Raw genomic sequence first — 27,847 nt, forward strand, 5'->3', positions numbered from 1 at the left:
AAAACAAAACAAAACAAAACAAAACAAAACAAAACAAAACAAAACAAAACAAAACAAAACAAAACAAAACAAAACAAAACAAAACAAAACAAAACAAAACAAAACAAAACAAAACAAAACAAAAAAAAAAAAAAAAAAAAAAAAAAAGCCAAACACCAAAAACAACCTCAGAGGAATCCTGCAGCAGAGGAACAGTCCAGTTCAAGACACCACTCTTTAAAATGTTTATTAAAATCTGCCATATCATTGCTGGTGCATCACTGTAACATGAGGAGTCAGATTCTGCTTTGGGATCTGCACAGACTTGAAAATCCAGAGCTGGTCATCAGAAAGTTCAGCAAAACTACGCTTGAGCATTTAAAGGTTTATGGAAAGTCACAAAAGCTATCAAGGTGTAACACAGATTAACTTCACCTCTCTAACCTATTGCATCAAGCCACAGGCCCACAGAGGAAGAAATATCTTCAACTCCAAAAAAGCACACTCACAAATGTGGGCTTAGAAATCTTCACACAAATAAATTCTGTAGTTCATTTGACTTCTTCCAGTCAGATTTACTACAAGATGGAAGCATTTCTTCTTTGCTCTTTAGTGTCAAGGTTCAAGCAGCATAGAAATTCTGTGGGATCCCTTTCACACCCAGGCCTGTTATCTGTTTTAAAAAAGTAAAAATTAAAAGATAAAAGAAAGGAAACAGATAAATCTCCAAGTGAGTATAATGAAAGCATTCAAACATTGCTGAACAAATATCATAGCAACAGACTACTACGTGAGGGTCCCCTGCTTCAAGAGAAGCCCAAAAGGAGTCATTACTTGGAGTTCTTCCAAACTCTTTAAGATCACTAAGATTATCAAGCACTACTCAATAATTTTGCTAATTTAAATGTTATCTGTGGCTCTTGCATGTAGTCCTCATCTTCAAAACAATTCATAGTAATTTTTAACATGCTTTGCCCACACAAGACAAATGTGAGTTTGGAAAACACCAATTCCCTTGTGGAACTGGAGAACTCGAGAACAAAACCAAAAAAGACACTTATTTAATCCTTCTGTAGGCTTCTAAAATGTGCTGCTTGAATATACCAGTTCTCAGCCATGAGATCTCTGCTCTAAGCACTGCTTTCAACAGGAGTGTCCCGGATCCCAGAATAGATCTGCATCCCTACTGTAACATGTCTTCATCCTGTGGCCAAACTGATAAAAGAGCTTGGTCTGGGTTGATGGCAATTGCTGAGTAAGAACTGCATTTTATTCTCCTGATGTGCTTTTTGCTAATGTAGTGAAAAAATGAAGAGAGAAACAAGTTTCAGATTCAAGAGCCCAAGACAAAAAAGTTTTTTAAAAAGCAGCAATCCTTTTTAACAGACAAAAAAAAATCCTAAAAGTTTTTGGATTGAGATGCAAAATTTTGCCCTGGTAAATTTAAACATTTTATTTTTAAAGGAGAAATATGTTCTGTAAGCATTTAGATTTCCTGGCACAATTAAAAACTGAGAAGTAAGAGAATGAAATTTGTAAAAGTGATTAAAGTATAGTAAGAGATAAAAGCAATTCCTTGCAGTGTATTACAGAACACGTTATCCATATGGCAGATCCATACCCACTCACAGCCTTCAGATCCTGACCAGCCAACTTTGGCCAACCCAGCCATCAACATTGTAACTTGTAATTTCTCCAAGTCTTCCTTCCAAGTGCATGAGCAGCTCTGCAAAAGCAGCTGGGCCTGGCTGGGGGACAAGCAATGCACCTGGAGCAGCTCATGAGGTGAGTGGGATGAGCAAAGGGGGCCGGGGCCAGAACATGAGGCTTGGCAGGTCTGATGTACACAAAGAAATAAAATCTGCTCACCTTGAAAATCTCTCCTGCATGAGGTTCCTTGGCTAAGGTGGCCTCATCCAGTCCATCGTATGCAGAAGTCACATACATTTCTGAGTAGTCTTTTCCACCAAAGCAGCAAGAGGTGATCCTTGGAGTAGGAAGCCTCACAGTTTGGATTCTTTTGCCTGGGAAAAATGTACAATTGTTTTCTAATATTCATTTTTTTAGGAAGTTTGTAATTATGAATGTACTGTCAGTACACATGGCACAGATGTGACATTTACTCAGAAGACACCTCACCTTCAGACAGAGACCACATCCTAAAGGACAGTTTGTGGGGAAATCAAATTATTTCATCTGCCTCATTTCTAACTATTTTTCAGGCTCTCCCCCACATCTTCAAGGCTTCATTTACTTTTCTCAAAACAAAGCAGTACTGTGTGTGAGGTCAGGAAGGGCAGGGACACCTGGCTTTGGATGGATGTTGTTCCTTAAAGCATTTTCCAGTTAAACATTTCAACACTAAGAAATTTTATACGCAGCATTTTGTGGTTTTGTGTTTTTTTTTTTTTTTTTGGACAGTGATAATATTAGGAAGAGTGCACAGTTCATCAGCAAACCATGGGAGCAGGAGTATCTGAGTATCTGACACTGGAGACAGCACAGGGAGCTGCATTCTTTACATGATCAGAGCCTGAGCCAGTGATGTCCTTGGCAATCCACAAGGCAGAAATGGACAATATTTTTCACCTTATCTCCCCTTCAAAGCATTCCTCCTGCTGCCATTCCCCTCACATTTATATGCACAAACTGGTGGAGGCCTTACCTGTCTCTGGGTCGATGCGAATGACTCTGCCGCCATCAATACAGGCCACCCAGAGCTTCCCTTCTACATCTATGCACATCCCGTCAGGCATTTGCTCCTCCTTTTCCAGATGGTACAAAAGCTTGGGGCAGGCTGCAGGAAGAGTTACAAAGCTGATGTTATGTGGGCTGCTACCCATTCTGTATCAGATCCCTGTCTAACCCCTTCCATGCTCTTGCAAACAGCTACGTTCATTTTCTGTGAGAAAGACATGACGTACATCACACCCACGTTCTGCAGATGTGTTGAAAGCCTAATTCAGCCTGGCAGAAACAAGTCCCCAGCACAGTCATTTCAGTCTGGCATTGTACCAAATTAGTGTTCCTGTTATTTTACCAAGAGAAGAGAACAAAATGCCCCCATTTCTCTTGTTAACCCACCTGTTGCCTGCCACAACACAACTGCTGCAAGTGCAATAACTTTTCCTGGATTTTATTGGTCATGGCAGCCTGGATATATCACATAAATAATTACCTGGGTTTAAACATTGGTGATAAGCAATCTCTCCTAGCTAAAGATCAAAAACTTTACTTTTTAATGGCCAACCAAGCAACCAGTTTTGGTTAAACCTGGATACCAACTCATGGTCAGGGATGCAGTGCAGATATGTTGGTGAGCAGTCAGGTCCATGGAGCAGGGCCCATGGGTCAGGGATCACCTGCTCTGACCCACCCAGCACCTTCTGGTCATTATGCAACCCAAGAATAGACAGCTGTGAACATAAAGCCAAGACTACAAATCTCAATAATGTTGCTTTTTTATATTTGCAGGGGGAAATGTTGCATTATATCCTCTTTTGAAATCTTATATCCTAAAATCTGTAGAAAGAGATATTCTCAACAAAATAAAATCTGAGTGAATGCAATTACTTTGTGTGATTTTCATCTGTGATTACCCAAAGTCTTCACTCTTTAAAGTACAAAGGCAGTTCAGCCATTTAAATTCCTGTGGAGTATATCAGGCCGATACAGCATGAAAATATTTCAAAGAGTCTTGAAATTAGGTTAGATTCATTTTGCTTACACTTAAATTTACTTCCTTACAGATGTAATAAAAAATGTTTATCCATAAAATGAATTTAAGTTAAATTTGAAAACATCTTAATTTCAGAAATTTGTTGGGAAAACTCTGTCACAGTGACAGCTTAATCCTCCAAATACCTTACTGTAAAATACATACATGCATGTTCTCCACTTGTATTTATGGAGCTAGTACAATCAAAGGAATTCCAGTAGATGGCACTCAAGAATAAATACCATCCTAAAAGCTGTTTCTCATTCTGCAGTGTAAATGGCTTCTTCCCTGCAACTCCTTGAACAGGTCTAAGTATGAGCCATCTCTCCAGATGAAAGAAAGCTGAAAGACTGTCAAAAGTTTGTTCACCAAATACACCTTGTGAGTAACCAAATTTGAGGAACACCACATGTTCCAGCCAGCTGACAAGCTGTAACCAGCAGATATGAGATCTGTCAAATAAATCGCTGGGTGTCACAGGCTCAGGTCTTGCTGCAGGCAGAGCAGTGGCACTACTTATCAGCAAATTTAAAAGCACGTGTACCAATCTTTCCAGTGTGCACATCATAGCTGAAGGCATGGACAGCGTATGACAGGCTGTCAATGTGGAAGAAGGTCCTGTGGTCCAGGGACCAATCCAGACCATTGGAGATGTCCAACTGGTCTAGCTGTTTTATTACTGAATGGTCAGGGAAGAGGGTGTAGAGAGCTCCTTGCTGCCTCGCTCGGACCCCTGGTGCTGTCTCTTCAGCCATCGTACCTGAAATGGAAGTGGGAGCACTGGTTAAAAAGTAGAAGTTTGCTCCTCGTGTTTGATCAAAAACCTTCTCTAATGTTACCAAGAGGTCCTAGGGAGAACCACAGGATTGTGATTTTTTATTTTCCTTTTCTTCCTAAAAAGAAAATATTTTTAGGAAGAAATTCTTTGCTGTGAGGGTGGTGAGGCACTGGTTGCAAAGAGAAGTTGTGGATGCCCCAGGCTTGAAAGGGTTCAAGGCTAGGCTGGATGGAGCTTTGAGTGATCTGGTCTCCCTGCCCACAGCAGAGAAGTTGGAACTAGATGGTCTTAAGGGTCCCTTCCAACCCAAACCATTCTATGATTCTACAATTCTGCAATCCTTTAGTGAAAGGGACTAATAGGTCCTGTCAGATTGATGAGAAAGAGCAAAAGGAGCAGATCAGGGGCAGCTGCCTCCCACAGAGCAGATCCTGGCTGTTTCTTCATTGCCATGATGTTTAAGTCATAGACATCAAAGACCCAAAGGGCCACCAGGACACGCCAGGGGGTTGAGTTTTTGCTCACAGCAAAAGTCAAGATGCAGGCAGGCATCAATCATATGCTGTTTCTGTTGTTGCTCTTTGTAGGCTACTTTCATAATTTAAATGGGCTGTGACCATTAAAATACAGGTGCACACCATGTGCCTGAGAGCATTGTTCTAACAGTTCTTGAACTCTGTCGGGCTTCATGCCATGACTGCTTCCCTGGGGAGCTTGTTCCAGTGCCTGACCACTCTGTGGGTGAAGACCTTTTACACAACCTAAACCTCCTTCTTGCCTTCAGGAGGCTGAGGATCTCCCCCCACATCCTTGTTTTTCACAGGCTAACCAAGAGAGGCTGCACATAATGGGTGCAAACTGCAGCTCATGTTCTGCTCTAGAATGTGCATCCTTCTCTACATCTGTAGAAAAAATTCCCCCTCCATGAGCCCTTCATTGGCTTTTCCATGAAGGCAGTTGTTTGAAAAACACCATCCACCAAGTATGAGAACCTTCCTGTCAGATGGCCTTGTCGACAGCATCTGTCCTCAGCTAGGTCAGAAGATGTAGAGTCCCCTGTCCTCCTCCACTGGGCAGTAACCAAGCAGAGCATTTACAAGACAGGGAATAAATAAAAATGCCTTATATAAAAAACACTACAATTAGTTTCCCTTTGCTCCAGGGGAAATCTCTGCTAGGAACTTACCAGCAAAAAACCTCCCTTTTGGATCCACTTTTCCATCATTGAACCTGTTGTTTGGTTTATCCTGCTCGAGCTCGAGGATGGTGGTGAGTGCCTGGGTGTCCCAGTCCAGGAAGGCAAACCTGGTCCCCAGGGCAATGACATAGCCCCCACACTGCCGTAGAGCCACCGAGCCGACACGGGCATCTGTGGGTGAGAGAGAACAGAAGATGGAGGGTAGCTCTGGGGCCATCACTCAGCCCTCACCGAGGGCATCTCGGCTTTACTGGGACATCGCTGGCCAAGAAAGGCTGAGCTGATGCTAAGGTCTTTCTGCCCTGGTATTGTTAGCACATCTCGCTGGCTCTATGTTCCATGGATTTTTCCACCTTCCAGGATGGCATAGCCATTAGGACTGTACCTTTTTCTCTGCAGGTCCCAAATGAAACATGCATTCCCATTTAGGCTTATCAGGGGCAACATGTGCATTCTGCTCGGCTGGCCTAGGCCACACTGTGCTGAGCGACACATTGTGGGAAGACAGGGAGTGTGGTCCCATGGAAAGTAAGACAGACCACAAACCTGCAGGACCCCTAGAAGGAGGAGTGGATGGGACAGACAGATGTCAGGATGAAGCAGTGAGTACAGACTCTTACCCACAGACACGCTCTGCACCTCATTGGTGACTGGGCTCCAGCGGCAAACTTTCTGTGAGTTGATGTCTACGTAGACAAGTGCATTCTCCCTTTCTTCCCAGACTGGGCATTCTCCCATCCGGTTCTTCTCCTTCACAACAGACTCAATTTTGATGGAGGAAGACATGGTCTGAGGGGAAGTTAATAACGCATGTAATTAAAAGCTCTCATGTGAATTTTTTCATCCCTACAATATTGAAAAGCAGAGATTGTAAATAGCAAAGCACTCAAAATCCCACATGACAAAGTAATTTAGGAGGTTCTTATGACATTTCCATGGCCTCATGGCTGGAACTGAGCTTGAGGTGCCAAAGCTTCTCCTTACCAAAATTTCTTAAACCACAGCTGTTGATGAGGCACCTGTCTCCAGGCACAGGAGTGCTGGGGCTATAGCCCTAAGCTGGAACCAAGCTGTTGTCTGGTGATCCATGATCCTAAGGGTCCCCCTGACCACAGGGAGGGATCAGAAGGCAGCAGCACCAATGAGTGGTGGATCAATCTTTTTGTGGAAAATCAAGGCTCTGCCCTATTAACACAAGTGAATTGATTTCCTCCACAGGAAGACATTTACACACCCACAGCACCGACTCCACTTCGCCACAGAGGCCACTGCACAACAAACGCCTGTTCCCACACCAAGTCAGTGAGAATATGCAAATACTGAGGAAGGCTCCTGCCTTTGAAATTCTACTGCTTTGTTTTCCCTCTAAGATTTCCCCTTCATCATCCCCCTCAGCGCTCCAACTTCATCTCCAACCCCTGCTGCACACTCGGAATTTTGCCCAGTGCCAGGCTGTGGGGTGCAATTACCCCAGTTGCTGCTTGGGGGGCCAAAGCCACCAGTGAAGCTCCCATTTCATATGCCTGCTTCTGCCAGAAGTTCATGCTCTGTCTACCCTGTCCCCATTGCAGCAGGGTGCTTGCAGGGACATCAGTCAATCAGCCACAGCTGGTTGACACCCACACATGGTGTACAACCCACCAGTTTTGTGTCCAATACCCACTGATGTACTCCAAAACACAGATCCTGTGACTGCCCTGACCTTGATGTGGGGTGGGAAATGAGCAACAACCTCCACCATTCAGGTCTTACAAAAGAAAGGGGCCCACTCACTGCCTCAGTCACCCCTGATGGAACTGCCTCCACTGCTGCACCCACTGGCCTCGGCACATTTTTTCCACAGATTGGAAGATAATTCTTGGGAGGCAGCCAATCCATGACATAACATCAGTCCTAGGGATTACTGTCTTCAAGTGGGTATTGTTTCCTAGTAGGTGAGCTGGCGATAAGGTGTACAAATAATTAATTAGCATTAATGCACTTCAAAATACGTGGGAAGAGCCAGTCAATCACTGTGAGTGGAAATGCCAGGGCTGAGGGACATGGGGTCTTTCCTGCAATGAGTCACACCACCAAGGTAAGGTTCAAACAACCCATCTATCAAATATATCCTTCTCCCTTCCAAAATACACTGGCCACAAGAGGCTGGGCAGCAAGATGTTCCACACAGGAAAATAGCATCTAAAGCATTAATGAAGATACACAGCAAGATGCCAAGTTTTAACCTCCAGAAACCTGTTAAACAGTGCTTGAGCTGGAGGAGTGAGTTTCTTGTGGGTTGAAGCTTTGTGTCATGTGGCTGCCATATGTGGCACCCGAGGCTTGGAGACACAATGCTGACTTTATTGTATCATGGTCTGGGAAGCACAGAGCTGTTCTCACCCCTGTGGTAAAACAAGAGTTTGGCTGCAGCCTGGCAGCAGTGTGGTTCCTGCAGAGGCAGAAAGCCTCCAGATCTGCAGCAGCCAGTGTGTATTTGTCTTGTCAGCTGTTTCATTGACCCAACCGAGCCTTATTAAACCTTTCTTTTCCCACCAGCTTCTGTTTCATTTACATCCCCCTTGTCAAACTTCTGCAACACCAGAACAGGGGCCTGGCAGATAAGCCGTGGTGAAATACTGATTCACAGACCCATCCCACACGTCACATGAGGAATACACAATCACACCACTGCCAGCTGTTTCACAAGGCATAGCCAGGGGAGAAACCATCCTGCCTGCACCAGCTGGCTGCTTGCCCCTCCCCTGTTCCCCCAGCGATGCTGCAGAGACCTGCCCTGTCCCATGGGCCTTCCCTGACTGCACATTCAGCCACAGCATCCTTCCCCTCTGCCAAAGAAATAACTCCCGTGTGTCACTCCATCTGTGGAGGTTTCCATACTGGTGAATATTGTGGCTCAAATCATCCTCACCCCTACCTGTTTCTAAGAAGAGAGCAATTAGAACGGAAAGTCTGTGTTTTGCTAGCTGAGGTTTCACTAATTTTTACAAGAAGCTGAAAATGGAGGCTTTTAACAGGAAGCACCATCCAACCCATCTTTTGCCCTCCAAAATAGTCCCCACAAGCTGGGAGGGATTCAGCTCTGGTCCTATCCAGACCATGTCCTTCCTCTGCTCAGTGCTCTGCTCATTTCCTGCCATGCCCTCCCTGCTGATACCCCACGGAACTATGCAGCAGTAACATTTCACCAAATACAACACCTCAGAGGGAAAAATGAGGGAATGACCCCCAAAAACCTGGTTCAAAATATCCCAGGATAATCACTCCCCAGGCATCCTGCCACCTGGGCACCTTTATCTGTGGCACCTTGCATCCTGCTAGGTACAGCACTGACCTGTCAGAGATGAGCATGCAAGGAAAGAGGAGAAATTCCACACAAAAAATCACCAAATACTTCTGTGTTCTCCCAAAGCAAAATCCTCGCAGAAAAAACCAACACATTCACCCTGCCTATACCCGCTTTCCAACATTTTGTTGGCTTTGCAGCCTCCTGAATTCATGCACAAGGTGCCACTGAAACATTTTCCACATTGAATTGTTACACTGTTTAACTGGTAAAATTTACCAGATTTTTGAGGCTATAAGAAAATTTTCCTGTTAGGAATAAAAAATTAATGTAAAAACATCCTGTCTTTCTAGACCTCTGTTCACATTCCTTTTCAATCATCTGTACAGAAGTTGGTCATTTCAGTACCCCTAAAAAGATACAGGTAAAATACAAATGAATGACTGGCCTTAAAAGCTTTTTATGCTGCTTCCCTCCCTCTCTCCCTCCCATGCAAACACATCTAATTCCATTTTAAACATCAAACTGAACCTTCAAATAAGCAGGCAGACAGCTAAAACTTTTCATATACAGTCAAGCAACCATCTGCATAAATCAGAGGATTTTAAGAACCCTTTTCCCCTCAGTCAAACAGCTGAATATCTTTACCAAGCTGGAGGACACTGCCAAACTCTGCAGTTCATCACACCAACGCACCTGCTGAGGAAAATAGTGCAAGACCTGGCTTGGTGACTCTTTTCCAGCACTGGTCCAATGAAACTGGCTGCTGTTTTCAGCACGGTTAAAAATGTGCACCAGTTGATGTTATCTGCATGGAGCAGGTAACCCTTTACATTTTGTATTCAGTCAGCAGTCACATGAATGATGAGGCAGGGACCAAAGCCTTTCTGAATGGTCTGGTTTGCAGTGCCAGCAGCAGGACATGTGATAGAGAAAAATCCTTGCTCAGTATTTTTCTCATGTCAGGAGAGCGCGAGAGGGAAACTGAGGCATTGCACCATTCAGTTGCCCAAGGGCTAGCCCAGTCTTCCAAAATTTAGGGTGCTGAAAAGGGAAGGTTAATGAAAGATGCGAGGGAGGGTTTTGTAGTACTCCGATAAGCGAAACAATATTGTTGTGATTAAGGCTTATTATTGTCTTTAAGACTTGGCTCCTACTCCCAGCTGTGCCACAACCTTCTTGTGTGTGAAGTCACAGGGCTCCTCACCTGGAGCATGCAAAGCCTGATCCCACTTTGGCAAAAAGCTCCAAGCTGCTGCCTGTAGCCCACAAAGGGAAGGACTTTTACCTGGCAGTTTCAGCAATTACCACGGATGCTGCAGGATGGGGGTGTCTTGCCTGGCTTTTATTTTCTTCCTTCTTGGGCGTTTGCCTTCTTTTTTTGTCTGTGGGAGGCAAAGGTGGAAGATGCCAGGTGCCTTCTCCCACCAGCCCTGCTCAGCAGAGGAAGGTGATGGCAGGGCCAGCAAGGTGGGGACAAGGCAGGCTTGCCATGGGGACAGAGACCAAGCTGGGCAGAGACCAGAGTGACCACCAGAGTTCTGGTGACAGGGCCACACTCAGCAAGGGCAGAAGCCACTTGGGAGAAATTGGCCCCAATCCAGCATGGAAGAACAATGTATTTCTTTATTCATGAAAGACTTGAATGAACTTTGTAATTTGATGTTCAAATGATTCACAGGATGAACATGCTTCCCTGATAAGCAAGTAGACAAGATAGATGTATTATCCTACCATAGTCACCATCAATCCACACTCAAGAGATTAAAAAATGACAGCCCTAAGATATAGACAAATTCAAACATTACTAGGGAAAAAGCCAGATATATTTCCAAGTCAAACTCCTTCCAAAATCACTGTATTACAGACAACGTGATTCTGGGTGCCTTGAGGACCCTTCTGAGATTTCCTTGGCCTCCAATGGCTCCATCTCATCTTGGCACAAACCCTCAGTCTCTGCTTGCTCTCAGAAAAAATATTATGTTACTCTCTGCTTTCTTTTTCATAACCTAGATGATAACTTTGAAGGGAGGTTCAAGTAGAACAATATGCATGTTTTTCACAGCATTTTCAGAGACGTATTCAAAAGGAAAATTCTGGATTATGATAATTTTCACTGAAAATTAATTTTCATCTGAAAAAAAAAAAAGCCTGAGAAATATAAGTTATCTTGTTTTCTGCAAAATATTTCCCAAAGCATTTTCTCTAAATGGATTTTGGAAGAGAAAACCACATTTTCCACACAGCTTTTCACTTCTGGTGACCCAAGTTCGCCATCGCAGGCTGCAGCAACATAAAACCAAGTGAGGCAGAGGGACAAAGGATTCACCTTGCTGCAAATGAAAACACCAAATGTGCAGCTTGCTGGGTGAGCAGCTTGGATGCTGGATCAGCGGTGGCACAGGAAGAACAGCAGCTGAGAAAATTATGCCAGAACACGTCTCTCTAATTTATTTACGTGGCTGCAAATGCTCTGGGGATGCCCCTGCCACACTTTGCACCATTTCTTATACCTACCCTGACCACTTCTAGGCTACCAACACAATTACCACATCTCCCACTCTGCCATTTCAACATCCCACATCTGCCTTTCCAGAAGTCAGTCACTTTAGGAAGAGACACCTCTCAAAGGTTTTGTGGTGTTGTTGATGAGTGGTGCAGCTCTGCAGTAGCAGGTGTGTGTATTTGCTAGCCAGCCAGCTTTTCTATTAATTGTTTCCACAACATAAAGAGCCTGGCCCTGCCATGCACTTTGTTTCCAGTGTTGCTGGGTTGCAAAGCAGAAGTTTCTAGTGGCCAAAGGCAGCCACGCGCCCCTGTACCCCTGGCTGACACCCAGCCACTTGTCTCCTTCTGGTGTGGTTTCCTCTCTCCTTTCCCACTGCTTTGCTGTCCTCTGGTGCAATTCTCACCCGCTGCTTTTTGTAGTCCCTACTTTTTATCAACATAGAGTAATCAGGAGAATATCAAGGCATTATCGCACCACATAATGTGGTATTTAAATAATTGTAATTGTCTTCTGTTCCCCACAGGCATGTGCTCAGACAACAGCTCAGAATTTGTTCTTGTGGCTTTGCAAACATTTAGTAAATCCATCACTTCCCTTTTTTTCCCCATAACTCTCCAAAATATACTTGTGTTACTTATTCCCCTTGAGGGTCCATCCCATCATTCATCGCTCTAGAAACTCAACTTTGCTTGTTATTTGGTTGTCCTAATCTCTTAAAAGTTTTTATGCACCTTTGCAGCTCTCGGAGGGAGAAGTCTCCCTCTAACAGGCAGAGTTAACAAAGACACTGGCATTAAAAACCCCGAGCAGGTACAGGTATAGCTACTCACCCCAGTGATATCCCACTTGATAGCGTGGTCCAAAAGTGAAGCCAAAGCTTATCTTTTCCTGGCTTCACCCTTTTGTAGGAAGGGCCTGGTCCCTCCCTTGTGCTCGAGATGGGAAGAACTGGAGCTCCCCAGGCAGTCAGTGCCGCCTGCTTTTATTTCAGCAGAGCTATTTTGCCAGCAAAGGATTACAAGAGCTTTCTCCAGCTTGGTTGCGAACAACTACGCTTCATCTATGACTATAGATTTTGGTCATGAGGGTGAAGAAACCCTTCAGGGCTCAGCAGCTGCTCCTCCTGATACAGCCTTTCCTGTCACTGGGCTCTTGCTCAACCCTAATTGAAATCAGTGCTGATCTGTGATCAAAGAGGTGAGCGCCATTAATAAGCAAGGGATTAAACAAAAGTCAGGAAGCCTTCCTAATTGAGGGAACCGGCAACGGCTCAGCTCCAGTTTGCCAGATCCGGCACTCTGTCATGGGACTCGAGTGAAAATACGCCGGCAGCACCAGTTTGGGCTCCCGGGGCTGGAAGCAGCTCCAGCCTCTGCACCGCAGGCTGCGCTGAGACGCGCTCCCAGGGCATTTTGGCAGTATTAAAAACACAACTCTCCTGGCAGAGTTGGCTCTTCCTGCTCATGTGAAGCCCAAGAAACCTGTGCAGCAAAGCCAAGTAGGTGCTTTTACTGAAGGGGGAGGTGGTATTCATTTGTAAAATGTCTGCAGCAGCTTGCTTTACCTGCCTCTGCTCTCACACTCCCAAAGCACAAAGAAGCGTGTTATTCAGACATCTGCCCAGTGCCACCCATGCACAGCATGGAGAAAGAGGGGCTCCAGCAGCCCTGTCCTCCTCCCTGTGTCTCATGGGTGCCTCCTGACTAACTCTGATAAACTAATCTTTGACCCAATTTTTCATGCCTGTACAAGCTATTGCTCTCACTTTTCTAATGCAGCAACAACATAAAAAAGATTGGCCTGTTTTTTTGTGTTGTTCTGGCAATCACCCTACTGCCAGGTGGTTTGAGGGTGAGCACAGGTACAACACCTCCACAGCAATGGCAGAGGGGGCTTATCTGTGCTTATGCCCACTTATTTTCTGCTGCATCTCTGGATCTCCATTAATGATCAACCACAGCAGCCCAACAGCATGGTTCCAGAGCTGCAGGTATCACCAGGTTTGTGACTTTAGTGAGATCAGAGCCCTAAATTTGCCACATTCACCATCTCCCTCAACTCAAGCTTTCTCAATACTGTGCCTTGAGTAGATTTTAGATTGCGCCTTTAGATTGCCTTGTAGCAGAAAATAAATGAAGGATGTGGACAGTCCAAAGAACAAGGCCCAGCTTCCTTCATTGCCTCACGCTCATCCACACTGAAGTGGGGCTGCTTAAATCTCCTTTTTTTTTTTTTTTTTTTTTTTTCCCAGCTGCCAAGACAGATCCCTGTATGATTTAAAGAGGAAAAACAGTGATGTGCACAAAATAATCTGAACCCTAGGATCAAAGCAGCACCGAGGCCTTGGTGGGCAGCTGAGTCACCCACTGCACACTCGAGGGCACAGCCAACACAAGATGATCCATCACAAACCAACTGCAGAAATGGCAAACCATTATGTGCTGACTCTTGGAGCTACCTGGAGAGAAAATGCACTGCCACAGGCAGTCACTTGGTGGGTTACCCTCACACAGCAGGATGGAGACACACAGCTATTCCACCTGCAGGTGTATGTGTACTAACAGGGGAACATGTAACATTCCAAGAGCAAAATTCTGCAGTGTAAAATCCAACTGAGATACATCACAGTTGTTGCAGCAGATAACAGGCCTGAAGTTAAAAGCAAAAATGCAATCCCATGAGTAAGCTTTCATTCACAACAGGTGGTGTGAAGAAATTGCAATAGATCTTCCCTTCACATTTGTAAAAGCAGTGGCTTTTTGGCCATATTGGCCTGCCTTGCCTCTCTGTGCTCTGGGGGAGGTTGGTTCTGGAGGAGGTAGGTGCAGGCTGTGCTTTATGCACAAATGGCCAAGAACGCCCAGTGTTTTCCTGTCATCATGGATGTCCTCAGAACAGGCCAAGATCTTCAAAGGATAGAAAAGGACATGGCTCTTGACTCCAAAATTTTGGGTTTATATTTAACAAAATGAGCAACATGGTAACAGGCACGAGGGAGAGAGTGATAAGTTTCAGCCAAAGTTAATTTAAGCACAGCCACAGGTGAGACCTGTCAGAAGGATGCTGCAAATGCAGTGAGAGGTATTAATGTTTCAGTTGTTGAGAACATCATAGGACAAACAGAGTTACAGTTAAAAGGGCATTTTATGAGGAACTTTGAAAATATGTAAAAGAGACAGTACAACTAGTTTAATCAGTAAAACAATATAGCATAAGTTGCAAATGAGACAGAAGAATACTCAATAAAACTATATTAAAATATTATTTAATCATAAAATATAATTACAACAGTAGCTTATTAGGATGAGAATCTTTTTAGCACAGGAGAAAAAGCATCATCATGTATTAAAAGTAAGTTTAAAGGGAGAAAAAAGATCAGTTTTAAAATATTCCATGTATTTCAGTAGTTTTTCATCCTTTCCTGATGAAATATTATAATGGTGTCATGGTTTCCAAGCAAAAGATGCTGAACACCAGGATAAGACCTTCCGACTTGTGTCGCTTACATCAGCCCTCTCCAATCCATTCTGAGGAATGTATTTAACCTGCAAATGGATACGGTGGGACTCCTTTCACCCCCAGTCCTGTTATCTGTTAAAACACAGAGAGAAAAAAAAATTAGAGTGATAATTCACCATTATTAGACCCTTGGTTTCCTTACATAACTAGACATGCTTTAACTTAGAAAAGGACTGCGTCCTCCAGCTTGACATCCTACCATATTTTGCACACATCAGCTCATCACAGACTGGAATTTCAATGCATGCTCTTTCTCTAAAGCTCAGTAATCACAGGCCAGAGTTCATTCCCCAAAAGCCTCTTCTCTTAGATACTGCTAAGCCTTAATTCTGCAGTTCACAATGTAACCTTCGGCATGCACACACAAAGAGCAGGGCTTTAAAACAAATCCTGGTGGAACAATTTTTTAAAGAGATAACTTCGTGATAATTAACTAGAAAGTAAATAAAAGCAGATGCTTTTATCTGCCACTGATTAAGACATGTAAGTATTTACCCATCCTTTTCATAAATAGAAAATGCAAACAGTGTTGGGAAAGGGAGAAGTATAAAGAGATGATTGCACAGAAAATTTGCACTATCAACATTAGTACAAAGTTTAAACCCCAAAATATCTTCAAATCTCTAAATGCATTTAACTTTCTGCAAGAGGAACAAAAAATACAAACAACAGCTTAACAAACATGACCAACATTCTAACAACTTTTTCCAGCTTCCCACCACTGCCAGCTGGAGTTCTGCTACCTGAAAAAATCAGGAGTGAAACAATAGTCTTCTAAAATGCAATTAGAAAGTATCATTCACCTTGAAAATCCCACCAGCCTGCGGTTGCCGTGAAAGCCACTCTTTATCCATCCCATCACTAGCAGAAGTCACAAACATTTCTGAATAATCCTTTCCTCCAAAACAGCAGGAAGTTGTTTTGTCTACGGGAAGTTTCACAGTCTGGAGTCTTTTTCCTGGAGGAAAACATGCATGATGTTCCCTGTTTGTCAACTTAGAACAAGAAATTTAAATAAATTATCGCAAATAACCATCGTAGAGCTAGATGCTCTGCAAAAGTGGGTACCATGTCTAGGGGAGGTCCCATCCTGACTGATGAGCACCATGACAGGGAGAAACCAGACTTCTGTGAACCCTGTTGCTGATGATGTATCATTTGGCAAGTTTCAGTTTCAGGTATCACCAACAAATCCCACTTCAATCCCAGCTTGTCCTCTAATTAAATGCTAACATCCACAGCACAAACACGTATCTGAGCTCATCATCTAAGCTGTCCATGGAGTCAATAGAAATGGAATAGAATTCCTCTCTAAAACAGGTCACATGAATCACGCCCTAGACCTGCTGACTTTTCTACTTTTAACTACAAAGGCAGCCTGGAGCGAGCAGACCTCGTGTGGCGTTACGGAGGCGTACCTCCTGCTACACCTCTACTGCCTGCGGTTAAGGAAGATTAATTCCTAGAAGTTTTTCCTGAAATTTCACCAGTCTTTCAAATCAAGCTTGCATAAAATACGGATCACGGGACATGTGAAATGTTTATAAAAAACCTAACGCTACCATAAATAATACTACATTTATTATGCCAACAAATAACGACAGTCTTAATGATGGTAGTGAACAGATCGCCTTTAGCCCTAACCAGAAGGCTGTGGAGACATCTTGCAGCAGATTTTTCCAAAATTTCTGCTAATCCTGGGCAACAACAGCCTATTCCCATTATGCTTATCTTATGTACCTACAAGTGAATTTCTCTTTCTAGAAATATGCACATGAATTTCCTTACAAAATGTGTTTACTTCTCTGTTCTCCCAATTCCATGTGCAAAGGGCTTGGTCCCCCTTACAGCACCTAACTTTAGTGATGTGTTGAAATAGCAGGAAAGTAACTTCAGTGCTGGGAACTCTAGAAATTGACTGACACCAAGTCTGGGAGGAAGGAATTCGGAAGGGCATACAAAAGGAAAAAACACAGACTGTAGGAAAAGAGGCATGAGCCCCAAAGACAAGGGGATAGGACCTGGTTGCACTGGTAGAGTGCTCTCAGTGGATAACAGCCTGAAAGATATCATTTACAAAGCTCTGAGGTGTCTCCCTGGAGGTTCAAGAAAATCTGCACCTGGATCCTCTACACTTTTTCTGGAGTATTACTCTGTGCTTGGTCTCTATAGAAGAGACAAATGTAGCAAATCTTTTTGACACTATAAAAATCAAAGGATATTAAAACTAATCATTAGGAAGAACTATAAAATTTTAATGGCAGTTTAGATTGGACAGTAGGAAAACTTTTTTCACTGAAAGGGTTGTCAAGCATTGGAACAGGCTGTCCAGGGAAGTGGTGGGATCATCATTCCTGGAAATATTTAAAAACTATGTAGATGTGGTACTTAAAGTCATGGTTTAGGGGTGGACTTGGCAGTGCTGGCTGATGGTTTGACTCCGTTATCTTGGAGGTCTTTTCCAGCTTTAATGGTTCTAGGATTCCAATTTAAAGAATAAAACTAGCAGGTCACTAGGTGACCAGAAGCTGTGACAAGACTCGGTAGCATGTACGCTGGACACCCCTTGAGTCCTTTGCAAACCCCATGGGATCAGCCATCAGCCTTTCCCTGTCACACATCCTCAATCTAAAGGCAGCAACCATCTCTGCTAAAGAAGCCTAAACCTGAAAAGCTGCTTCATCCTGAACCTCAAAACCTCCACTCAGGAAAGACGCCAAACAAACAAGTTTCCTGGTCCCATTGCCCTAAAAACAAAGTCCAGGCTTGGTTATCATTGAAACCTGAAAATCCCTCACGTGGTTGAGATGAGCCCTTATTGGTGGATGTATCTGCAACTGGCTGACAGCCATTCAAGCCACCCTTAATGGCTATTGTGCATTTAAAGAGGCTCTCATAGAATTCTCTTTAAACCTGACTGGTTTATCTCCCTAAGCAATTACAATCCATTCAGAATTCAACAAATTTCAGATTTTAGATATTACTTCAAAATGATAGCACGAGAGGGCAGGTAAGCATGAGATATTGACAAAAAAAGGTGGCTCTTTTCGACATGGACACTTACCCTATGAAACTTCACAACACTGTTCTCTGCAGGTGCTATGACATGGGTGAGGGGGAGACAGAACAGGTTCATGGAAGAGAAGTACACTGAGAAATTCACTACCAACACATCACTACCTCATCCATCTGTGAGCACAGTTAAAGACTGGGAGTGCATTAGGGATATGTACTCTGCCATCAATGTTCTTGCTATCCCTACACATCTGCTTATGGACACTATTGCTTCTAGCTTTCCCATGTGAAAACACCTCCAAAGGGAGAAGGAAAAGGAAAATAAGTGAAAAAATAAAGGAAAAAAAAAAGGTCAGGGAGAAAAAAAAAAGTCAGGCAGGAAAAAGGTAGAAACAGCGAACCACAGAGGAAAAATTATTGAACCTACTACCCCAGGAGGGTATTCAGAGGGCTGGTGGATGTCACCAAGGGTTGCTCTGCCCACCAGAGTGAGAGGATGTGGGTCCAGAAACAAGTCCCAGCATTGCTGGCATCTCCCAACTGGAGCTTCCTTCTCCTAGGGCTGGGGTGCAGACCCTGCAGAACTGGAGAAGTTCTACAGGTTGGCAAGATTTTGGATGGGCAAAAGATCAAAAGGTGAGGGGGAAAGCAACAGTGTCCTGTGGGACTTGTAATAAAATCCAGTAGGCTGCCCAAAATAATACACTAAGCTGAAGAAACAAGACTCAGAAATGGCAGAGGTTTCCAGCAGAGCCAGAAGCAAGGCTGGTGCACGTGTGCCAGGGTCTGCTACGTGCTGCACACAAGGCACTGGCGCCCCTGAATCCACAGTCCCACAAAACCCCAAGCCTTCTGCTAGGCTCCAGATGTATCCCAGTGCAGTTGCTCTTCTGCTACATGATGCAAACTCGTGCTGTCTGGGATCTGACAAAATCATGCTCTCATTCTCACCCAGCGGCCCCTTGCAGCCAGTGCGGTTCAGCTTCCCTTAAGTGCTTTACATGTGTTTTCCACCCAGAGTAAATCATCCCTGGCACATCACTAGAGTCCAAATGAGAGCAGCAATGAACAACAGACTCAGACAATGGGCACACCCAAGACATTACTGTGGGAATGATAAAATCCTGTGGAATTCATTAAACATTTTTTAATTATTTAATTGCAAAATTGATCATGCAAGTAACTTCCAACAATAAAAAAGATGTTGCTGGCATCAGTGTGCCATGGGACTTGTAATAAAATCCAGCAGGCTGCCCAAAATAAAACACTAAGCTGAAGAAACAAGACTCAAAAATGGTTTTAAGTCATCTTTCCCATTTATCAATGGGATAAACACTGGTCTTAATTTTGGAGGATGCAAGAGGATGCTAACTCAAACAATTCACAAGCAGAATGATGGTCTCCTTAGCAACTTTATCTTTTCCAACATGATTATGTCATGTGAACAGATGCTGGGAGCAAAGGAGACTTATTTACAAAGGTAATTTTTGAGAGCAGGAACATTAAATTGTTTGAAATAACAATTAAGAAAGAAAGAAAGAAAGAAAGAAAGAGCACAGAAAGAAAAAGATACACCATTTCTGTGAGGTGAGAAAAACCGCACCCCTCATTCCATGTTTTTATTTCTTCTTTTGTTTTGTTTTGTTTGACACAAAATTCCAGTCCACTTTTGTAAGGACTCACCTGTCTCAGGGTCAATGCGAATCACTCTCCCACCATCATAACAAGCCACCCAGAGTTTGCCTTCTGTGTCAATGCACATCCCATCAGGAATGCTCTCCTCTTTTTCCAGTTTGTATATACTCCTACGGTTGCCTGCAGCGTTAAAAAACCACAGAACTGAGTGAGACAGTTGTTAAAATTTTTATCAGTCACAGCCCAGCAGAGTTATTTGTACTATTATTTTCAAAAGCTGTGCTGAGGCCCTGAGTTTTTTTCCCATGAAAGAAACAGATTGTGTCTGCTGCCCTGTTTGTTTCCCCGAGACAGTTGTTTCTCAGCATGAAAGCCTGTGGACCAGTTTCTATCCATTGAAAGTATAATCCTTTCTGGCATTCATTTTCTAGTGCACCACTAATGCTCCCTACTTACAATATTAAATTAATAACTGAATAAATAAATGTTAGATATATTAATAAAATTAATTACTTGTTTTAAAAGCAGTTTGAATCATTTCAAGTATGGGTTGCTCCAGTTGGAGACTTTTCAAACTGTTTGCTGGAACGTGCCAATAATCACTGTTTCAACACAAAACTGACCTTCAGGTCTGTAAACAGAGCACTTACATAAACACAGAGTTCAGGGGTAAAGCATCAATTTCAAAGGCATGCTATTGACCAAAAAACAAACAACTCTATCTGAACTTTTATCCACTCTTAGTAAAGAAAATTCAACCCAACTTTCCAACATTATTTATTTTATGCTCTGACAACTTCAATGTTTCTCATATGCAGCAATATTTTTAATGAGTTTCCTTTTTGCTGCTGGGGATTGTCAGACTGCCCACAGAAAGAGCGAGCAAGAATGAGTGAGAGAGAAAAGTACCCTATTTCCTAGTGAAAAATTCAGTTGTAAGTCAAAGCAGAGAGACATTAGGACAAGGTGCTACATCCAAAATTACTTTAAATTCAGAGTTTTAAAACTAAACATCAAATTGGCTGGGCTCTTTTAAAGCAAAATACTGCAGCCCATGTACTCAAAATCAAATTACTAGTCCAAGTCACCGGAATTTTTCTTTTGCCCAAGCTTGTAGAAGCCCTTAAGGCTTTGTTGTGTTTTAAATTAACTAAGGAAGCTTTGAGTTTCTGCTACCATTGTTGCCTTGCTCTTTCTGCAGAATCTTCCTTTAGTATTGCTTGTATTTAAAAAACAAAACAGGGTGAAGAGCGAAAAAATATCTAGAGAAGCTGGCAGAGGTTTTGTGGAAGACTACAAGCTGCTGTCACTTTGTCTGTGCTGCCAGCAACAAGAAACACGCAGCCACAGGAAGAGACAGATGAGATACACTTTGTCCTTTTTACTGCAAGATCAGATACGCCTTGTGTTTAGTAACAGTAGTAGAGATTACTACTCAAACTGCCAATTTAAATAGTTTACAGCATTACCAAACGACCCTGACTGGTTTGAGCCAGGAGCCTACGCAGGCACAGACAGAGGTTAATGTGGCTTCTCTTCATCCCCCAAAGCTCTGATCATCTCTGTGTAATAACCAGAGCAGAAACAAACACCACAATCTTTAGGCACAAACAATTGCTTTAGAATACAACCATTCATACCGATTTTTCCACTTTGGAGGTCATAATCAAAGGCATCCACCGAGTAGGAGAGGCTGTCAATGTAAAAGAAGGTTCTGTGATCCAGCGACCAGTCCAGCCCATTGGAAATGTCCACCTGGTCAAAGTGCTTCACCACTGAGAGGTCGGGGAAGAGCGTGTACAGGGAGCCCTGGCGTCTCTCCAGCACGGCAGGACGAATCTCCTCTGCCATTGTACCTGTGCAGAGCCAAAGGGGAAAAAGCAGTTCAGAGCAAATGGGCTCTCCTCCAGCTTTGGGGGCAGCCTCTCACTGCAACGGTGATCACACTGCCAGCGCAGAAGCGGGGGGGCTTCTGAAATTTGAGGAAGAAACTGAGTTAAAAGAAAAGACTTCCAAAGTGCTTGCTTTTTGCAGAAGGTGGCAAAACACGGCCTTTGTTCTTTTGTTGAACATTTCTGCAGGAGAAATGGTGTGCAGCGTGATTCCTGCAAAATATTTTATTCAGTCACTCATATATTAAGACAGGTGTGGCCAGCATTTAACTTACAATAAATCTTAATGCCTTGTAGAGCTGAGAGAGTGGAAAAAAATTACCTCCTCCCTCAGAATGAGTCTTACACTAAAGCCTCTTTTAAAGCAAATCTCATCTTTACACGTTGAAGTTGGCAGCTGAGACTGGCTCTTGAGAGGCTGGGTAAATGCAGGTTAAGTTAGGTCTCTGGACTGAACAACACAGCAAAGCACAGAATGGTGTTTCAAAAATCAGGAGGACAGCATCACAGCTGAGGCTGGAGGGCACCTCTGGACATCACCCAGGATCACCCCCTGCTCAGAGGTGGGGTTTCCTCCCACCAGTGCTGAGCATTGAAGAGCTCCATGGATGAAGACTCCATACTCTCTCTGGACAACCTGTTCCACTGTCTGCTCATCCTCAGTAAAAGAGTTTTCTTATGTTCATACGAAATTGGCTGAGTTTCAGTTTGTGCCCACTCCTGCTCTTTCAGTGGGCATTACTGAGCAGAGCCTGGCCTCCATCTCTTTTACTCCCTCCTCAGTCAGGTACTCATACACACAGGTGGGATCCCCTGAGCCTTCTCATCTCCAGGATGAATAGTCCCTTAGTTTTTAGAAATAATATTCTGAGTTACAGAGAACAAACCACACAATATAATAAATTTCCCACTGGAAAAGTATTTTCTATTGGCACCCTTCCAGTAATCAAAACAAGCAGCTGACAGGAAAGAGGCAAGGCCAGTATCTTAAACTAGGCAGGCTCGGTGTAGTCAGCCTCTTTTTAACAAAACAGTCCAGATTAGATAGTGCCCAGGTGATATAAACAAATTTGTACACGGATTTAAGCTCTGTTTGAAGAAAACAAAACAAAAAAAAAATCCCCACCCTTTAACTATGAAGGAAAACTTGCTGCATCTACAAATGATCACTGCATCTTATCACCAAAACCAGCAAGCACCAGAGAAAAGAAAGAGACTGCAGCATACCTGCAAAATACCTCCCTGCAGGATCCACCTTCCCATCATTGAATCGGGTGTTTGCTTTATCCTTGTCCACTTGAGTAATGGTGGTTACCAGCTCCTCTTTCCATTTCAAAGCAGCAAACCTGGTTCCTAGGGTGATGACATAATCCCCAGACTTCCGGAGAGCCACGGAGCTCACAGGAGCATCTGGAAATGGGGTGAAATTGAAAAGTGAGACATTTCTTTCCTGCCCACTTTAGACATGCCAACTGAACTCAGCAAAACCACAGGCAAGAGAAACCACCCACTTTTCTACCAACAAAATTGATGTTTAAATACATAGAAACAGATTATGTCATGGAACTCGAGTATTACCACTGCTACCACGAGTTATAATCACCACCAGCACCTAGTTGTGCTAGGTGCTTTATTGAAAAAAGTAAGCATAAAAAGGGGACAGGAGCATATGCTTTGTACAATAGCTTACTGTGTGGGTTCTCCTCTCTCCAAGGGAAAAATCAATACCACAAGAGCTCTAGAGCAACGGTGTTTATTTAGCACAGCTCCTGTGTAAATGAGCTGTGAAGTGATGGAAGCAGAGTATCCCTGCACTGGGACAGGAGAGACACCCCCATACCACACTCTGCTGTGCTGCTCAACCTCCAGCAGCACCAAAAACACACCAAGGAGTGGGAGAGCTTCCCAAGAGCCAAAACAGAACAGAAAACTAGTTCACACTCACTTTCCATGATTAGCTTACACTCACTTGAGCTATTACGCACAAAACCTCAATTACAGGTTATTATAAAGGAATTAGTAAAAAAACCAGTGAGTGCAAAGACAACATTTCTGTAAAAGCCTACAATCAGATGCAATCTAAGGAACAATAACTTCAGGCAGGGCAAACAAGTCTAGCATATTTTCTATAAATGGGACTAATTACTAATTTTTTAATTTAAAACTGAAATATTTGTTGTATTTATGGCTTTGCAGGAGTATAATTAGGTAATACTTTCACAAACACTTATAACCACCAGCAGCCACCACTGGGTGACAAGAGGAACTGCTCCTTTCCAGCTGTTTGCTCAGGGCTCAGGATGCCCCTTCCCTTTGGAGCCCTGGCAGCAGTACCACCGTGACAGAAATCGGAATTTGTTCGCAGCACTGGAGATGAACACCCGACTGCAAGCTCAGCTCTAGCTGAAAATGCCTGGGCCCATGGCTTAGCAGAGTCCTTCCTCCTGGGCAGCGCCCAGGGCACTCCTCCCAGCCTGGGGGGAGCAGCCCCCAAGCACAGCTGTCCACCGGAGGTGCTGGACATCCAGGTGCCCCTGCAGCCACAAGAACGGCTCCACACCTTCCTGACATTGCACCCCAGAGGAAAGGGCTGCACGAGGACACAGCCACCCTGCTGCTGGCTGCACAAACCCAGCACGAGGAGTGCCTCAGCCCATGCACCCAGCTCAGTCTGCTGTGACCCCAGAGGGCATCTGCAGGAATTGATTGATTTGCAGCACCATCTTACGCCCAATATAAAACTGAACATAAGGTCTCCCCTCCAGGCCCAGTTATGCAGCTATAGTGTTCCCCCTGTAAAGTTATAAAGGGCATTTGAAGTTGTTTCTAAGCATGGCATTGTTATAATTCCCTTAATAAAAGCTTTAATAATTAATAATTTCTCTTAGTTTCCACTTTGGAAGCCCACTACTACAATATTATGGCATTCTTTGGTTGTTTGGGGGTTGTATTTTTTTCTTTTAATCATGGCATTTCCAAAGACACAGCTATTAATCATAACTATTTTATTACTAAAGAGAGGAAACAATTAAAAAAAAAAAAAATGGAGCTACTTCAGCTGCTGTCCCTTCCACCTCTCCAGAGAGGCCACAATTAAAAGACTACACCTTTGAGAGTAAATCAGTTTGGGGGAAAGGCAGGGAGAAACACACTCCCTCAGCTAAGCTAAGAGGAATAAGTTTAGGAAGCAACACTTCCAAAATCACTATCAGGCCTTCTCTCATCTTGAAATTGACAAGTACAGTAATTTGAAAGGCAGATAAACCCAGATCAGTTTCTAGTGAATAATCCGAACAGCTTATAGGTAGGCAAAATTGATTTTCACCAAGTGCTATTGAACTTGAGAAAATAATAAATTGTACTGAACCACTTAAGGAGCGGTCTCCCAACACAAATATTTACTCTATCACATCCAGCAGTAAATCTGCAACCCTTTTTTAATGTGAGTTAGCACATCTCTTCCTTTATGGAAAAAATACTTGAACCATTGAGACTCTAGCTGGTGACACCACTACCTTAAAGAAGTATCAACTTCTTAAAGCATTATTGGAAATCGTCTTTCAATACAGAAAATGTTATGAGCATTGATCATTCACATCAGAACTACTACAGACACCAACAGAAGAACTTTACCTCTGGGACAAAGTATGAATAAAAGAGAGCGAGCTGAGGACAACTTACAGGGAAAAGAAATGGATCAAACATAACCCAGTACTAAAATATGATAAGGAAAGACCCCAGAACTAGGGATGCTCTGTATCTAGTGTCTCCCAGTGTGCTGGCGCCCGAGGAAACCCAGGTTGTAGGGAAGGGTCTCCAGATCTGAGCGCCGTGCAGCTGCCGAGGGACACAGCCCGAGTCCCAGCACGCAGCTCCCGCACACAGAGGCTTTTCCAGCGGCTCCTTACCCACGGGAATGGCCTGTGCTTGCCGGGTGAGCGGGCTCCAGCGGCACACCTTCCTTCCCGTGATGTCCACGTAGAGCAGCGCGCCCTCCTTCTCGTCCCACACGGGCGACTCCCCGATCCTGCAGCGCTCCTTGGCCACGCACTCGATGCTGACGGATGACATGGCCTGTCGAGGGAATCGCCACTGCGTTACGGCCTGCGGGCAGGGAAAAAAAAAAAAAAAAAAAAAAAAAAAAAAGGGAGGGGGACTATTAAAAGAGAGGGGAGAAATGAAATGGGGTGCGGGCGGGCGCAGGCAGGCAAAGGCCGCTCCGCAGCCGCCCGCCCCGCATTCCCGGCTGCCGGGGCGCAGCGCGAGTGCCGCCGTGTCGCGTACCCAGCGGCGTGTGCCTGCACCCACCCACCTGCCGGGACCGCGGACAGACGAGGGGCAAGGATCAATACCAACAACTCACAACAACACGGAAGCGCGCCCCCAGCACGCCCCGGCCGTACCTATTCCCGGCAGGAGCGCTCCCGCCGCCGCTCTTATAGCGGGCTGGGAGCCGGGAAGCGCCGCGCCTTGGGTACCCCGGCAGGGGCGGGCTGGCCCGCCGGGCCCTGCGGGATCCTCCTCTCCCGCACGGCCAGCGCCAGGAGCTGCCGTGCCGCCTGTCCGAGCAACAGCGCCTCGGCACCCCTCCTCCAGGAGCTTCAGGGCTTCCAGGAGCTGCAGGGAGGGAAAAGAGGGAGAAGAGCTTTCTTTCCCACTACGGTGGCCAAGTTGCTCAGCCGCTGGAGAGGCTGATTCCCCCCTGCCTTCTTGCTCTGGTGTAGGTGGCCGCAGAGACCGGCCCCGACTTCCAGCACCAGGGATCCTTCACAGCTCCTGCAGCAGCACCTTGGTTATCCAGCTATCCCAGGCCCTCAGCGTGTCCTGTCCTCTTTTAGTCCCCGTTCTGTTTAGTCTCAAAAACTTCCAAAGGCAGGAGGCAAACAGCTGGCAACAAAATTTTCAGATAGAGTTGTCTGTTGCACGTGGTTATCTCTGTGCTATGGCCACTACAGCTCCCATGCCTCAAGTTTAAAGCAGTGGGTACTTTTTTTATCCCAGGTCTCCTCTTCAGCACCCCATGACATATTGCCTTTTGACTTGGAGTTGGTGATCCCCACAGGGATCAGTGACACCAACTGGCTTCAGTCCCACTGCTCCAAGGCCTGTGTGTCTCCACCTGGAAACTCAGGAGCACAAGGCAGGCGTGAGCTGGCTCGCCGCTGTATCCCACAAACCAGAATTAACTCGGCTGCTCCAAAGCTCGCCTCTTCCCCACGCAGACTCTGGTTTCCAGTTGGCTTCCCTTTACTCAAGGGGCACTGCACACCAGTGATCCCACAGCACCCAGCAGGGTCTTTCAGGAGAGAGAACCTACACAGCTCCTCTTACAGATTTTATGTTTTTTATCATACACCCTCCTTGCAGCAGTTATCTCCTGTTGAATGTTTTTATTTGATTATCTTTAAAGTAGGTGGTCACAGCCCAGGCTTCACTTGCTAACTTTTATTTCTATTACTGGTATCTTTGGAAACTTCATGGCTATATTACCTTACCAACATGTGTTTCATGTAGGCTTCTTCTGATGGAGTACTGATGTGATACTCATTAACTTATTGTCACCTTATCTGAGCAGTTAGACTTCTATTTTATAGGCTTCCATGGTATTCCTTCAGTGTTTAGCATTGAATTAATTTCTCGTTCTGTCCTACTGCTTCATGTACAACAAATAGCAGGATTTCATCAGACCCAAGGCAAGCAAATTATTAGCAACAAACAACAAAGAGAAACTTCCATAAAAAAAAGTGCCACATCTCTCTCCTTTTTTTCCATACACTTCACAACATGGAAAGAAGATTCAGAAATTAAAAAAAAAACAAACAAACAAACAAAAAAAAAAACAACAACAACAACAACAAAAAAAACAACAACAACAAAAAAAAAAACAAAAAAAAAAAACAAAAAAAACCAAAACAAACCCATATGCAAAGAATCAAGGAATTCATTAAGTACAATGAAGAACAATTATTGCTTCTTACAAAGCTTAGCCACATTTACTGCTCTCCCATTGTTTTTGCACACTAGAAGGCTATTTGGGATACAATGCAAGAGCTTACTGAATCCAGCAGCAAGAGGAGATACACCCTCAACCCACCTCAGCAGTCTCTGTTCCTTGCTGACTTAAGCATTTGCCAGCATGGTTTGGAGGCATCAAAACAAGCTGTGTGCTGGCACACACCTTGGGAGAAAATAAACAGCTTCTGTAAGCACTGGGTTACAACACAAACTCTGTGACATGTATTTGGAGCTTGGATCTCTAGTTAAAGCTGTCCCATGTGTCTTCTCTGTATTGGCTAATCCAAGCTTGTTGAAAGGTAG

At 44.2% G+C, this 27,847-nt stretch overlaps 2 protein-coding genes across 4 annotated transcripts; both read right to left on the minus strand.

The window, feature by feature from the left end:
• Positions 1-601: 601 nt before the first annotated feature.
• On the minus strand, positions 602-6,459 carry LOC121345313 (regucalcin-like). The gene is made up of 6 exons (XM_041422093.1): positions 6,294-6,459; positions 5,662-5,844; positions 4,242-4,457; positions 2,645-2,776; positions 1,849-2,003; positions 602-652 (listed from the first exon to the last, which is right to left on the minus strand). The coding sequence occupies exons 1-6, from the start codon at positions 6,457-6,459 to the stop codon at positions 602-604; spliced, it is 903 nt and encodes a 300-aa protein (XP_041278027.1).
• Positions 6,460-14,654: 8,195 nt separating this feature from the next.
• Positions 14,655-26,381, minus strand: LOC121345314 (regucalcin). Of its 3 annotated transcripts, none has more exons than XM_041422095.1 (7): positions 25,933-26,381; positions 25,438-25,633; positions 22,757-22,939; positions 21,278-21,493; positions 19,686-19,817; positions 15,791-15,945; positions 14,655-15,059 (listed from the first exon to the last, which is right to left on the minus strand). In XM_041422095.1, exons 2-7 carry the CDS (start codon positions 25,598-25,600, stop codon positions 15,009-15,011), a joined length of 900 nt encoding a protein of 299 aa, XP_041278029.1. In that variant the 5' UTR covers positions 25,601-25,633; positions 25,933-26,381; the 3' UTR covers positions 14,655-15,008. The 3 variants fall into 3 exon arrangements, with proteins under 3 accessions (XP_041278029.1, XP_041278030.1, XP_041278028.1); XM_041422096.1 differs by lacking the exon at positions 25,933-26,381 and adding an exon at positions 25,893-25,920; XM_041422094.1 differs by lacking the exon at positions 25,933-26,381 and adding an exon at positions 25,842-25,917.
• Positions 26,382-27,847: the final 1,466 nt, after the last annotated feature.

Source organism: Onychostruthus taczanowskii, unplaced genomic scaffold (assembly GCF_017590055.1).
Source record: "Onychostruthus taczanowskii isolate IOZ18803 unplaced genomic scaffold, ASM1759005v1 scaffold71, whole genome shotgun sequence".
Classification (NCBI taxonomy): Eukaryota; Metazoa; Chordata; class Aves; order Passeriformes; family Passeridae; genus Onychostruthus; species Onychostruthus taczanowskii.

Bases quoted from the DNA above. Each gene is read 5' to 3' on its own strand.
- LOC121345313 (XM_041422093.1), bottom strand. From the start codon at position 6,459: ATGTCTTCCTCCATCAAAATTGAGTCTGTTGTGAAGGAGAAGAACCGG. The intron at 4,458-5,661 runs GTAAGTTCCTAG...CTTCCATTTCAG, and splicing joins AAAAGGGAGGTTTTTTGCTG to GTACGATGGCTGAAGAGACA. The intron at 2,004-2,644 runs GTAAGGCCTCCA...CATTTTTCCCAG, and splicing joins TCGCATCGACCCAGAGACAG to GCAAAAGAATCCAAACTGTG.
- LOC121345314 (XM_041422095.1), bottom strand. From the start codon at position 25,600: ATGTCATCCGTCAGCATCGAGTGCGTGGCCAAGGAGCGCTGCAGGATC. The intron at 22,940-25,437 runs GTAAGGAGCCGC...CCCCATTTCCAG, and splicing joins AGCACAGGCCATTCCCGTGG to ATGCTCCTGTGAGCTCCGTG. The intron at 15,946-19,685 runs GTGAGTCCTTAC...GTTTTCCTCCAG, and splicing joins TCGCATTGACCCTGAGACAG to GAAAAAGACTCCAGACTGTG.